The 15110-nt window shown below is 42.6% G+C and overlaps 1 protein-coding gene across 2 annotated transcripts in view; it reads right to left on the reverse strand.

Annotated features, from left to right (window-relative positions):
- LOC145355308 (aryl hydrocarbon receptor-like) overlaps positions 1-15110 on the reverse strand; it is a 181345-nt gene that overhangs the window by 78810 nt on the left and 87425 nt on the right. For both annotated transcript variants that reach the window (XM_080207266.1, XM_080207257.1), the window contains exon 3: positions 13530-13621. In XM_080207266.1, the coding sequence (XP_080063392.1) occupies positions 13530-13621 (92 nt within the window). The remainder of the gene's footprint in view (positions 1-13529; positions 13622-15110) is intronic.

The raw sequence follows: 15110 nt of genomic DNA on the forward strand, positions 1-15110 counted from the left end.
CAAAACACATTTGATAAAATGCTACACAACAGACTTGTGGGTAAAGTTATAACACATGGAATAAACAGGACAGAAACAACATGGATACAGAATTGGGTGAGTGACAGGAAAAGTTTTTCAGGCTGCAAGAATGTTTCTTGTTTCATTCTTAGGGGATGGTGTTGGGGCTCTTATTCTTCCTGATAAGCTTGATTAAGCAGACCTTGGTGTACAGGACACATTTTTCAGTAATATGATACTTGGAAGCATTGTGAATTGTGTTGAGGATAAAGGACAGAGGCAAGTTGATGGAATGAGTAGACAAGTGGCAGATGAAATTTACTGCAGAGAAGTGTGAAAAGGTTCAGTTTGGTGTGAAAAACAATAAAAGCAATATAAAATAAAGGGTACAACTCTGTTGTTCGTCCATCGTCATCGATGAGGACCTCAATACCATTAGTCATTTTGAGGCTGGTTGCAGTGCGTCCGATGACGACTGATCAGGCCAATTTGGGCACGGAATGTCCTGGCACATATTGGACAGACTCGTGTAGACACTGTAGTTGTTGTGCTGGTGGCTCTGGACTTGTGCAGCTCGCGCTCAAGTTGTGTTTCAGCAATACACCTTGTTTCGTGAGCTTAGCAGCCTTTGTGGATGAGGCAGCACCAGGTAGGGCAGTTCTGTGTCAGCGTTTCCCAGCTGGTCGTGTCAATGTCAAGCGACTTCAGGGAGGCTTTGAGTGTGTCTTTGAAGCGTTTCTTCAGCCCTCCATGCGAACGTCTTCCAGCAGAGAGTTCCTCAAAAGGAAGCTGCTTGGGTACGCTCTCGTCTGACATACGGATGACGTGACCTGCCCACTGGGTCTGCGCTCTCATCAGCAGTGTGTGGACTAATGGTAGACTTGCTCTAGAGAGAACTTCAGCGTCTGGTACTTTGTCTTGCCATCAGGTGCATAATATTCTGCAAAGACAAGTCATGCGGAAATGATTGAGCTGTTTTGTATGCCTTCAATACACAGTCCACGTTTCACAGGCATACAGGAGGGTAGTGAGTACCGCTGCGCTGTAGACCTTCAGTTTTGTTGCTGGGCTGATTCCTCGAAGTTCCCATACAGTGGAGCGCAGTCTACCAAAAGCAGAACTTGCCTTTGCTATTCTGCAGTTAACTTCTGCATCAATAGTCGCTGCTTGGGAGAGGGTGCTGCTAAGATAAGTGAACTGGTCCACTGCCTGTAGTTTCTGCCCTTTGATTGTGATTATGGGTTCTGTGTACGGTGCATGAGGAGCAGGCTGATGCGTGACTTCAGTCTTTTTAATGTTGGTGAGTCCAAAGTTGTCACAAGCCGTGGAAAATTTGTCCATACTGACGTGCATCTCTGGCTCTGAGCCAGCATCCAGGTCGCAGTCTTTGACAAAGAGGGACTTCTCAGAACAGTCTTTCACTTTGGTAATAGCTTGAAGTGTCCTCAGGTTGAAGAGCTTCCCATCCACTCTGTACTGGAGGCTGATTCCAGCAACACTGTCCTGGAAGGCATCACTCAGCATGGCAGTATACATCATGCTGAACAGTGTGGGTACGAGCACACAGCCCTGTTTGGCGCCATTGGTGACTGGGAATGCCTCAGAGGATTCTCCGCCATCCAGTACTCTAGCCATCACGGAACTGGCATGCCATCTGAATGAATTTGGGAAGGCAGCCGAACTTTGACATGATCCTCCACAGGCCTTGTCGGCTTACAGTGTCGAAGGCTTCGTGAGGTCAACAAAGGTTGTGTAGAGCTCACGATTCTGTTCCTGACTTCTCCTGAAGTAGGTGCGCAGCAAAAATTATGTCAGTTGTCCCACGACCTTTGCGGAAGCCACACTGTGACTCTGGAAGCAGGCCCAGCTCCAGGTGAGTGACCAGACGATTTAGCAGGACTCTTGCAAGGGTTTTTCCTGTGATGGAGAGCAGCGAGATTCCTTGGTGGTTGTCACATACTTGCCGATTTCCCTTCCTTTTGTTGAGGTGTACGATGGAAGCATCTTTAAGTTCCTGAGGAATGGATCCTTGCTTGCAAAAGGATTGGAACAACTCGGTGAGCTTCTCGATAAGTGCAGGACCAACAAGTGCAGAAAAGCAATAGAAGCAATATAAAATAAAGGGTACAACTCTAATAAGAGATTGACAAACAGAAAGATCTAGGTGCATTCACGTATAAATCATTGATGGTGGGATGACACGTGAGCAGTTAATAAAGCATACAGTATCCTAAACTTTATCAACAGGCGTTTAAAACATCAGAGCAAGGAAGTTATATTAAACTTGTACAGGACACTAGTTTAGCCTCAAGTTCTGTCCAGTTTACTTTGGGAATATGCGAAGGCATTAGCATACAGAAAAGATTGACAAGATGGTCCCAGGAATAACAAACTTCAGTAACAGATAGAAAATAGAACCAAATTCTCCAATCTTCGAAGAGAAGGTTAAGAGGAGATTTGATAGAGGCATTTAAAAATCACAAAGTGTCTGTATAGAGTATGTAGGGAAATAATGTTGCCCTTGGTGGAAGAATCAAGAACCAGCCGACATAGATTTAAAATAATCAAAGTAATTGAGGCAAAACATTTCCACGCAACAAAATGATTCAGACCTGGAATGGACATCTTGAGTGTGTGGTGGAGGCAGGGTCAAAGTATTCAAAAGGAATTGGAATGTTATCTGAAAAGGAAGATGTGCAGAGCTACATAGTAGTCTACATAAATGACTTGGAAGAGGGTGTAGGTGGTGTGATCAGCAAGTTTGCTGATGACACCAAGATGGCAGGGTTGGCGGGTACGGAACTGGATTGTCAGGTGATACAACAGGATATAGATAGGTTGGTGCAGTGGGCAGATAGGTGGCAGATGGCATTTAATCCTGACAAATGCGAGGTGATGCATTTTGGAAGGAATAATGCAGAGAGGTAGGCCGATTAGGAGTATAGACATACAGAGGGACCTGGGAGTGCAGGTTCACAAATCCATGAAGGTTGCGTCACAAGTGGAGAAGGTTGTTAGGAAGGCTTATGGGATGTTAGCCTTTATAGGAAGGGGCATAGAGTATAAAAGCTGCCGTCTAATGCTTCAGTTGTACAGAACGTTGGTTAGACCGCATTTGGAGTACTGCGTCCAGTTCTGGTCACCTTACTACCGGAAGGACGTGGAGTCTCTGGAAAGGGTGCAGAGGAGGTTTACCAGGATGTTGCCTGGCATGGGGGGACTGGGTTACGAGGAGAGGTTGAAGAAACTGGGACTTTTCTCCTTGGAAAGACGGAGATTGAGAGGGGACATGATAGAAGTATATAAGATACTGAAGGGAATAGATAGAGTTAATAGTGAGAGACTGCTCCCTAGACTGGGTACGAACACGAGAGGTCATCATTTAAGGGTGAGGGGGGAGAGGTATAATTTGGAGGTGAGAAGAAGGTTCTTTACGCAGAGAGTTGTGGGGGTCTGGAACGCGCTACCGAGTAGGGTGGTGGAGGCAGGAACGTTGGACTCGTTTAAGATGCAGTTAGATAGGCACATGAGTGAAACGAGAATGGAGGGATATGGTAGGGGCTATTAAATAGGGTTAAACCTCGGGAGACACCGGAAAGGCAGGCTGTAAGATTAATATTTTTGTCTTTATTCCACAGGTGGAGGTCCACCTCGTGTCAAACGAGGGGCATGCACACGGTGGGTCGTGCGTGGGCTGCTCTTGGAGGTTCCAGGAGTGGCCTAGTACTTCATGTCGGTGTGTGTGCTTGATCCTGGACCGGTAGACGGGCGCCGCAACAGCTCGGTGACTAGCACTGCTGGCTGTGCAGATACATGGATTTGGGCCTGTGTCTGTGGGAGTTTGCGCATTCTCCCTGTGGTTGCGTGGGTTTCCTCCGGGCGCTCCGGTTTCCTCCCACACCCCAAAGATGTGCTCTTAGGCTAATCGGTTTTTACCAAATTGACACTATTTCTTCCCTGAATCTGACTGAGTAGGGTTCCATTCGTAGACATGCAGGGTAGAATAGGTGTAGGGTGATGTGGCGGCACGGGCTCGTTGGGCCGAAGGGCCTGTTTCCCGTGCTGGGTTGTTCTTTGTTTTATAGTGAGGCACCAGGGGAGCTGCACTAGGTAAATCACGCCTGGGTACAGGGGATGCAATGCTGTGCTGTAACAATTCGGTGATTCTAATATGGATGATCAAAGAGATGACAAAGAGTTCAAATATTTAATTCATTGAAAAAAGTGAAAATATTCTGCCACCCCCTAATTCAGGATTTGACATGAACACCAATTTAACTATGCCAAGAACATAGCAATGAATTTAGAAAACTTAAAACGATCCAGTGCTTTCCAAGCCATGCTCATCCTGATAACCCAGGTGCAGAAAACACGCACTCTTTGTCAAATGTATCCAACATTCATCCTCTTATCAAACTGTACAACATTATATACATTTTTGATTAAATTGGCAAACCTTTCACACAGCAAGCCAATAGAATTTTGCAAGATACTTGCTCAACTGATTCATATCCAACTCCACTCTTCCTGTGCAAGGTTTTTTTCTTTCTTTCATGAATGCTAATCATTATGACTGGGTTAAGGGAGGTCAATTGACTCCCCACTTTGTTCCATTTCTGGGCTGGTTGTAACAGATTTTGAATTTAAAAAGGTGACATTGCCAACATTATACAGGCACCAAACTGTGTGTGGCTTGGTAGAAGAAATGGGCCAGCCAGGTTCCTCGAGTCAATAAGTAGAGATGTTAAAACTCACTTTGGTAAAAGAAAATGCATAAATTAACAAAAAGGTTTTAAAATGTACAAATCTGTCTAACTGCCAACAAATGCAAAAACACACATGCAATTCATGACTCCCCCCCACCCCACCAACCACCACCACTGCCACTATCCCCTGCCTTCAAAGCATGCAAAAAAAAAATACGGCAAGAGTATTAGATCTTAAAACTCGGCCAAGTAACAAGTAAAGTCAGGAAAAAAAAATCATGGGTTGTCCAGATGCTTGGTGATAACAAGTATCACCTCCCACAGTAACTGTTGGTACTTTGATTTCTCACTGGAGCAATCAGTTTGTGGTCATGGCTAATTGATTCCCTTTTCTTTTGGAAATGGTGGTATTGATTCAAAATCTTCCTTTAAGCACTCTCAGTTTGCTGCAATGAGGTCTTTTAGTGGGTTTTCAGATCACAGAACAACTTAGCTTTGATGAGAGGTTTTCGAGAAAGAGAGATGGAGTAAATCTGCTTCTCCTGATGCAGCCTCTGATTGAGGAATCTCTCTTTTACACCCAAGAGTTAAGTCTCATGACCCCTCTATGGTTGCAATCTGGAATTTTAGCATTGTTTCTCCAAAGACTCCGGATGGAATCTTCCAGTCTCTAGACCAAGTCCACTGCCCAGCAGGATTGTTGGAGTGATTCCTGCTGGCAGTGGTATGGCTCAACACATGCAATCTTCCACTTGTGAGAGCATTAATTATGCGTTCACGAGGAGCTTGCCGAATCTCTTGGCAGGAAATAGCACACCCCACTGATACCTATTGGATTGGTATGTGCTGGTACCACATTTCAAGGGCTCCTGGACAGCCATTCGTTCACTGAAAGCCAAATGCACTGGATAACCCATCCAGATGAATCCTCCCTGGAAAACTTGTTTTTGACAAGTGTAGTATAAGCCCTCCAAGCTCATTGGCTTCCACGCCTCACTGCACAAAGATGTTTGTGTCCATATTTGGAGCCGATTGTCCTTCCCTTTGTGATTTCCCATTTTCTGCATGCATGACGCTGAACTAGCTCAGTAAGCAACTTGGACTTGACTGCAAGGGGGGGTTAGAGTGTATGATTAATAGGTGTGTGTTCATCTTGACTGAGTTCTCACGATCTTTATTTTGACCTTAGCAAGGCTTTAAGCAGTTCTTGGATAAAGGCACTTGGATACAGGACTCAACTTGATGTGGAACTCATGATATATGGCAGTCTCATGGGCTATGATGCTCTCAATGTGATAAAATATAAAACTCTCTAAGACATTAACAGGGTCCATGCAGGAAATAATTGTCCACTGGTTGTTGTCCAAATGGGACAGCTCACGGTTTCACCCTAATGCAAAGGTCATCTAGGACAGAGACTCAACAGTTTTCTCATGCCTGCAGAGCCCTGAGAGGTTGCACTTCAGCCCATCATTGCCCTGGTGAATCAGTCAACTAGTGAGTGAGGAATACTAAAACAAATCTCAAAACCTTACTAAATGACCTAGGTGTTAATGTTACTGCTTCCTGTGTGAATGGCAATGGGGGATAGTAGCATGAGGATGTTCTGAATTACAAGCCAGCGATGGGATATGTGGTGCTCTCATGAAATTGCTCACTTTTGAGCCATCCATCTGGTTAAACCTGAAAGAGCAATGTGTGTGATTTGGGCTGCCTTTTTGAGCAATTGTCAGAATGACATGATTGCATTCCAATGTAATTTGGATTTCTAGCTACTGATAAGCTGCCATGCACACTGATTTGGGTGAGCGGATATGGAGTGAAAGTATCATATCATGTGCAGTTGCTGATAAATGAGAGAGTAGGCAGTGCTGTTTAGGTTCCACAGTGGCCATATGTTGCCACGGCTACTAGGTTAACTGTGGATTAAGCTCTTCCAAAGATAATCTCATCATTAGGGCAGGCATTGAGTATTGATATTTTTATAATCATTATAAGAACATGCACTTTTGAGAGAATTTCTCACTGAGATAGAAGATAATGGAATGATCCAAGCAACAAAAGCAGAAGAAACTAACTATTGTTAAAATGTGTTTGCGCTTTACCCCTCTTGGAATCTTCTGGTTATCAAGTTGTCACAGGCATGATTGCCACACTGTTCCCATGCAATGGCTTCCTCATGTGGCTCAGCTATATCCTGGCGCTTGTCAGATGCGTCTCCTTCAACATTCTCCTTATCCAAGGAGACTTTACATTGTTCCACTTCTCTCTCTGGCAACACATTCCCCCCTTTGCAGTGCTATGTTGTGCAGGGCACAGAAAACAACACTGACTCTGGACATACTCTGTGGCAAGTACTGGGGAGCCTCGCCTGGCCAATCCAAACATCAGAATAGCATCTTAAGGAGCCCAATGATCTGCTCCTTCAAGGACTGGTAATGGAATGTGCAGAATTGTGTCTCTCTTCACAACACCACATGGACAGCATACAGGTATCAACATCCAGCCCTGTAAGCATCAAGGTCCTTCAAAAGACCTGTGGCATCTGTGAGCGTGTCAAGGAGCAAGAGCCATGAGAGCTCCCTGGATACCCATAACTATCATGCAGGATCTGCTTTCTGTGATCACAAATTAGCTTTACGATTGATTAATCTCACAGGCTGCTGCCAGAGAGCTCTCAAGGCCGTGTGTGCGCAGCTGATAGTGCCATGTACTTACGGAACACCACCTATCACTGCAAATCCAATAGCTCCGGCTGACTGATTTCCGGCATCCATGTGGAACTGGAAACATTGATGAACTTTATTGAAGAGGGCAATTGTCACCTTGCTTAAGCACTTGTCTGCTGCCTGCCTATTGGGAGATTTTGTGATGATCCCCTCTGGGGCCATGGAAGGACTCAATAACAAAACAATTCAGTTCGGTGGTTACCTTCAAGGCTATGAGCATGGAATGTGCTCCAAGTCCTTGAGGCATCGGTTGATCATGGAAAACATGGCAAACGTGAACTATCACAACACTGGACAAGCACAGCCACCTTCGGCATAATTTTTCATCTCCATGTACATGAGCAGCATCTTCTATAGGTCACCCGTCTTCATAGAATTTGCCCCTCTTTGGGGAGTATCTCAGATTGCTTTGAGTCCTAGCCCCTCTTTCTGCTCAGGACAATACTTCTGGACCTGTGCCAATCGGGGATGAACCCTTCCTCTCCTTATTAAATTAGATCTATAAGCTTGGCTGTTGAGTGCAGCCTGCATTTTCCACTCTTCTTTGTATCCATTAACAAATAGATTTGAGAATTCAGTTGGGCTTTTCCATGACTGGTTTCTCTCCTTCTCCAAACCAGGAAGCCAATGTAAATCCCTTGACCATTGCATGCCCAGGCTAGCCTATAGGTGAAGCACATCCTGGATACTCTGTTTCACACATGACTACGTGTTCATAAAGATCTTGATTGGGGTGAATACAACCATGTGAGAGAACCCTGCATGAGCAACTGTCAGCCCTCCTCCATGAGCTTCGACACGCCATATGGATAGCATAACCTTGCAATAATGTCTTGACTTTAGACATTGTGCTTTGCAAGCAATGACCATTAAACTGAGAACACTGAGGCCCTGACATGCACATAATGCTTTTGTTCAGTACCTGTGGACTTTGAACAACTTATCCTCTATATTTCTTTTCACATGCCTCTGTCAGGAACAGGTGGCCAACAACTCAAACATAGCACCAAAACTTAATAGGTTCTCACGTGAATGTGCATCATTAGTCAATGAACAACAAATACTCTTTGATACCTATCCAATACTGCTTTTTGCAAGCTTCTCTTTTCAACTGTGTCATTCTTTATCTTTATTGAGTAATGAAAATGGTGCTGCTAATATTTGTGAGCACGACCAATGCGTTCCAACTTCCATTCACAGTCACTAGCTTCTAATTCTACTCACTCTGTAACAATCCCACCTTCCCATTACCCTTGGCCCCATTATTGTCATGTGGATCTTCCTATTCTCCCCTCATTTCCTTCAATGTGGGTGACCTCATGCCCTTTATTGACCTGGCTCTTGGGGCCACCTGTGTACTTATTTTCAGAGATTCCTCCTCAACAACACGAGACCATCCAATATCCTCACTCCTAATTTTATAATTATCGACTTGCCAAATCCAAATGCCTCCCTTGAACACGATTGTGCCCTCTGCATCCTAGTACCATGTCCCAAACCCCAGTATCAAATGCTTTAGTTGACTGCCCATGTCCTTCGCACAATTCTGTGCATGAGCGTCACTGTCAAAAGAGGCCTCCCACCTGTCCAAGACCAGATCAACACAGATGTGCCCATGCAGAGCTCTCCAACGTGCCCTAGATCATGTGGCCTTCTTCCCTAGACAGTTTGTTAAACTTACTCCCTGGATAATCTTTCACCCTTCCCGTGGTCCTCCCACATTTCACCCCCCACCTTCACCACAACCCACCCTTCCCCTCTGGTCCTTGCCCAGCACCCATCCTTCCCTAGTCCTGCCTCCATCTCACCTTTCCCCACTGGTCATGCCTCCCATGCCCAGCCTTAGCATAGCTTGTGTTGCAGGCATCCGATATATGTTTGTGATGCTGTAAAAGAAAGGCAAAAGCACTGCTTACTGAGCTCAAAAGTTGTGGTTAAGTGAAGCTCGCCAGGTGCATATCACTTGTATAAAGTCGTGAAATGGACCATTCTACTTAGCTACTGGCTGAGAATTTAATTTGGAGGGGGAATGTAATTCCGATGAATTGGCAGTTTAATAAGCATTCATGGCGTGTCAATGAATTCAAATGGGGTCCCCAACATTGCTCAGCAGGAAGCCCTTAAAAATTGGGAAAACAAAATTCCAAACTAATTTCCCTCGGTCAGGAAACTGAGTGTTTCAATTCATATTAAACTCCCCTTACCACTGCTGGCAGGAGCAGAAAATTCCTCAATCCTTTACATCTCCATAGAGGAGCCGGTCCTTACTTTGGAAACATAGTAGCTGTTGCTGGCCAGTGTCCTTATCTTAAAGCCATTATTCTCTGAAAGTTCAATACATATATTTGTCCAGCCGAAGACATTATTAGTGATATAAAACACATCTTCATACCAATATGCTAATTTCATATTTCAGTCACTTCATTCTGATGGCTTACGAGAACACTCAGGTCCACGTATAATATTTTTGCTCCCCCACCAGCTGATAAACATAATTTAAGGCTAACCATTTATGGAAAAATGCAAGTCATTTCTACAAAAGCAGGAAAATTCGCAACTAAATTCAAGACAGGAAAATCAGTTTAATTGTGTCATTTTAAAGTAAAATTGAAAATTTGCTGCCAATTTTTTTCCTGTTTTAAATGATCACTACCATTGTTTTTCAATGAGTTGTTCTACAATATTTCCTACTCTTCTACACTGCAAACATAGCAAACCTCATTCATCAGCTCTAAGCCTGAAAAACATGTAGTGTGGAGAACATAAAGGTTTTTGGCTTTAAAGTTCAATTGCTACAGTGTTGGTAAGTTGTACAGGCATTTCTTGCAATCACAAACTCCACCACAAAATGACAGTGCCAGACAAGATTCAGGTCTCCCTCACATTTATAGTCTACTAACTCTCTCAACACTATAATTTCTTCACATCTGTCTATGCTCCCACAAGGATTAAGTTCCCAAGATCCTGGCTTGTTTACTTCCAATTAAGAGCTTTCAAGTCACTTACTGTGAAAAATAAAACTACTTTGCATCTTGTTTCAGAACCCTGGTGCGAATCTGTAATTTGCATAAAGTTGAGTTGCAAGTCTGATAAACTGGGATAAATATATGGGTGAATAAAATAAATTCGCAGATGTGTGCAGGTGTCAATGATACAATTTTCGAGGTACCCTCATGCCTATTCAAAGTATTTTTTTTAAATAAAAAATAATAAATAAATCATCTATCCTGTTGTCACTTTACAACAATATGAATTTGGATGGATATGTATGTTTTTATTAAATTCTAGGTGTTTGAATTGTTTGATCCTGTTCACCCTATATTTTAACAAAAAAAAAGTTAATGTTTGATCAGAGCTGAAATCTTTGGAAATCTTATGATAAAACTATAGTATAAACCTGAATTTAACATCACCAAATGTGACTACAAACATTAACTTTGGGAAGAAGTAATAAGAGAGTAGCAATAACAGCTTGGTACTTCAGCAACTCTTATAAAAAGGATGATCACAGATGGAAGCCGTTAAACACAACAATTTAATGCCCTCAACGCCACAGTGTACTTGCATGCATGGTATAGTTTTATTCTCTGAATGTAACTGCAATATTCAATCCATTCCTTTATATGTTAAGTTATAACTCCATTAATAAAAAATACTATCAAAAAAGATTTAAAATGTACGTATAAATAGCATATAGCCCTCACAAGTGGTCCATATATGCGCTCCTGAGCACTGACCAACCTGCAGTGAAATATTGCCTTCAATGGTTTCATTTACTTATAGAAGGAGCTTTGAAAAGCTTTGTCTGGGTTAAACATTTTCTCAACTAACAAGGATGAGATCCCACTTAGTGATAAGTGAAGATTTTGTTTAAATTAAGGAACCTGGCTGAAACACCAAACGTCATAATAGAGGATACCACCAAGGTTGAAAAGGCCCGCACGCAAGCTAGGTAAATCGAGAAGTAGTAATGAAATGGTGCCAAGTTCACTTTTAACAGCCTACAGATGGTAAGGGAAAAGAAAAACTGATGGAAACTCCAGAGTCAGAGACAAAATGTGGATTCCTTAATTTGAATTAAAGGAAGTGGTGAAGGAAGAGTACATAAAATACAGTAACGGATAGAAACCTAAGAAGATTTACAGCAGCACAGAAGGAGACCACTGTCTTTGTGATAATCTAAAGAGTGTTATTCAGTCTAATCCCACCCTTCAACTTTTGGTCCATAGACCTGCAGGTTGAGACATCTAAACCGCACATCCAAGTTTTTATTTTTGAATGCGATGTGGACTACTGCTCAACGACCTTTTCAGGCAGTGAGTTCCTGAGACCCACTACACGTAGCAAAAATATGAAAGGGCTTTAATGGAGGTCATCGAAGGCTTCTTAATTACAACTGGGCCCCAAAATAATTGCACAAGTGCTCTGGCTGTCAACGTTAAGCTGGGACTGTATTAAAAATAAAGACTGAATACTACACAAAGTACCATGCATCGATTACGACATTGAAAATACAGTGCTGCCACGGTCTCAACAATCTGACGCAGTTGTGGGCTGGCAGGTAGCATATGTGGCTTTCAGGAAACCTCCATTATTAAGTCTGACTTTTCCTCGCATTGGTAGTCTGCAGAATTTTACTCAACTTTCTAACTTGGTTCAACTATTTCTTTTTCTGAACAACTTTGACGTTGAAAGTTCCGAGGTGTAATTTTTAAGGACATTTGAACTCCTTTGACATCTTAGTGATAAATACCTTCACAATGTAGAAACAGTACAGAACAAGCTTATAGATGCATTAGAACTAAAATGGGCTTTGTCCAAAAACATCTAAGACATTGTGGAAGTATTTCCCCAAACAATAGGTGCTAATGTACTGCTTGAAAACCATGCTCAGCTTCTTGAGGAATTTGTTGCTACCCACCACATTGTTCATTTCTTTACTGCTGTAATGCACCCATACCATAATGCAGTAAGTGAACAATGAAAACAGCAATGATATAATTAAGACATTGTGCTCATTGCTTCCAACTCTAACAAACCAGCCATTACTGCAGAACAATCAGTGTTGATTTCATGTTCTTTTCAAATGCATACTTTTGTCTCAGGCAGTAAATGCGCATACATGAGTATAAGTTCTAATTTTTGTCATCTGTGTACACTAAGTGAGCAAATGTTACACAACAAGACATGCCTATGAGCTTCAATAGAATGTTTTCTCCCTATTACATCCCCCGATCCTGCAACCACTGCCTCACTCCGCCCCTGACAAAGCAAGCTTTACTTATGCCTATCAATTTGTCCAGCACTTTTAATTGTTGGACAAATTGCAAAGTATAACAGAACTTGTTTAACTATTTTAAGCTCATCTGCCAATAGCAGCTGTGTCTTCAACTGACAAAACCCTCTCTGGAATTCCCCTTCTGAATCTGTCTCTTTCTTGCACTCCCCTCCTTCAAAATAGCCTTTTAAAACCTCCCTCTTTCATTTGTCTGAATATATCCTCATGTGGCTCAGTGTCAAATTGCTTGATGATGCTCCTGTGAAGCATCTTGGGGTGTTTTACAACATTTAAGGCACTATATGAATGCAGGTTTTTGTTATAATTTATTTATTGTTCAGGGCATCAAATTTCCTTTATCACCTTTCATTTATCATTAAAAATGATACCAGAAATGAATGAAATTATCAAGGAAATTTTAGTTGAAAGTGAACACATGGGATCATGAAGGTCATATTATCTTAATTTTGTGGGGGTAAACATTTTCAGGAGTGCAAAAATTAACAGAATTATTGACCGGAACTTTCTGGCTGTTTACACTGGCGGGATCTTCTGATCCTGCCGATGGCACAACCCTGCCATGGGTTTCCAAGCAGCTTGGGGTTGAGTTAATGGAAAATCCCATCGATAGCAGTGGGACCAGAAGATCCTGCTCTCAGCAAACGGCACACTGTCTCCCGCCGCCAGAAAGGCACCGGGGGGGGGCAGAGAATCTCATCCATTGTTTTGCTTCCAAATCAGTACACAGCAAATAGAAAATAAATTCTCCCAAATATGATTTGCTCTCTTTCTTATTTTTTTCAGAACTAGTCTTACTTGTAATAGAAGTTCTCCCTCTTGAAGATTATCTCCTTGATCAGGTGCTATAATGTTTCCATGGATGCCATTCCCATTTGATTTCAAAGTAACTGCAGAAACAAAATGAAAACCATATTTATTGGTATGAACTCAAATGTTGCATGATACGTACAAAGGAAGTATGTTTTGAACATTACAGATGGTGAGTGGCATGGCCTCTTTATTATTTCAATATAAGCAATTATAATTATCGATTGCTATTCGACACATTTGATTTTTTTTGTTCAATTAGAGTAATTGAAAGCAAAACTTATTTGATTTTACACTCACACACAGTTCCCTGAATGAGGTGGGTGGGTGGGATAGCATGTGCATTTGTCAAAGGGAATATTTCTAATTAAAGAAACCCTGGTATAGGTTTATCCTGTGAACACGGCCACCCTCCCAACCTCACCCACCCACAGGTCTCAGATTTTGGGAGTCCTGTTGCACGATTTGAGGGACTGAAGTGAGGTGATGCTTCCCAAACACGAGAGGGAGGAGCCTGCCTTTACAAGCAAGCAGGCGTGCATGTAGACCAACCAATGATCACTGCCACTGGATGTGGCAGTATAGAAAAGATAATCTCTGATTACTTACTTAAACATTCTCCACTCACATCCCCCTGCCCCAACCTAATCATACTTCTTCCTGTGTCCACTCCATGAAGAAATCTCTTCCAATTCATGTTGAACTCCACTTTCAAAATTCCTACATTTTTGCAGCTACCAGTCTGCTCAACCAGACTTCATTTAGTTACCATTATTCTCTCTCATCCTGGCACCCCCCTTGTAAGACCTTCACCTCTGCTCCCTTAGGTCCAAAGGACTGACAAACATTTAAGTTTACTTTTGACCATCAGATCTGGCCAGACCATTATCAGATTCGGCTCATCTGCCAAAACTGATCACTGATCCAGGATTATTCTGGAATACAAAGATATGTATTCCCCCCCCATGTACCCACTCCACCACCACCAACCACACTTCTTTCCTGTCTGCTTCAACCTCACCTGCAACAAAAAAAAATACAGGTTTATGACACTAGGATTGAAACCATCCATTCAGCTGACTCTGCTTCCTTCCCCCTCATCTATCAAGCCAAGCTTCCTCTTAGGGTTTCCCTTGCCAAACACCTGAACTTGCATCTTTCTCTAGTTTCTCTCCTGTTTCCTCTCATGCTGTCTGATCTCATTTTGGCCACAAAACCCACTTCCTGCTCCCTCAACCTTATTACCACCTAACTTCCCACCCTGACTTCCATGTTAGTCAACAGTATTAACTTCCCTCTCATAAGGTACCACCTGTGACATTAGTGTGCTTTTAAGAAAGTTTTTTTAAATCCTGTTCTCTACAGTTGTAAGCAGGCCTCTTTCAGTTTGGTTTCATTGCTGCTGAATCATCTACGAGGGATCCTTTTATTGCCACTTCAATAGCTTAAATAGGGTCTGTTTATTTTAGCTCTGGGTTGTTTTATGATCTTGTATTGTTAGGAGGATGGTCATGTGTTTTTGGACAGTTTTTTGTTCCAGTGAGTTTACAGTTTCATTTTCTGTTTGGC

This window comes from Carcharhinus amblyrhynchos, chromosome 2, assembly GCF_965287045.1.
Source record: "Carcharhinus amblyrhynchos chromosome 2, sCarAmb.v2.hapA, whole genome shotgun sequence".
In the NCBI taxonomy this organism is placed as follows: domain Eukaryota; kingdom Metazoa; phylum Chordata; class Chondrichthyes; order Carcharhiniformes; family Carcharhinidae; genus Carcharhinus; species Carcharhinus amblyrhynchos.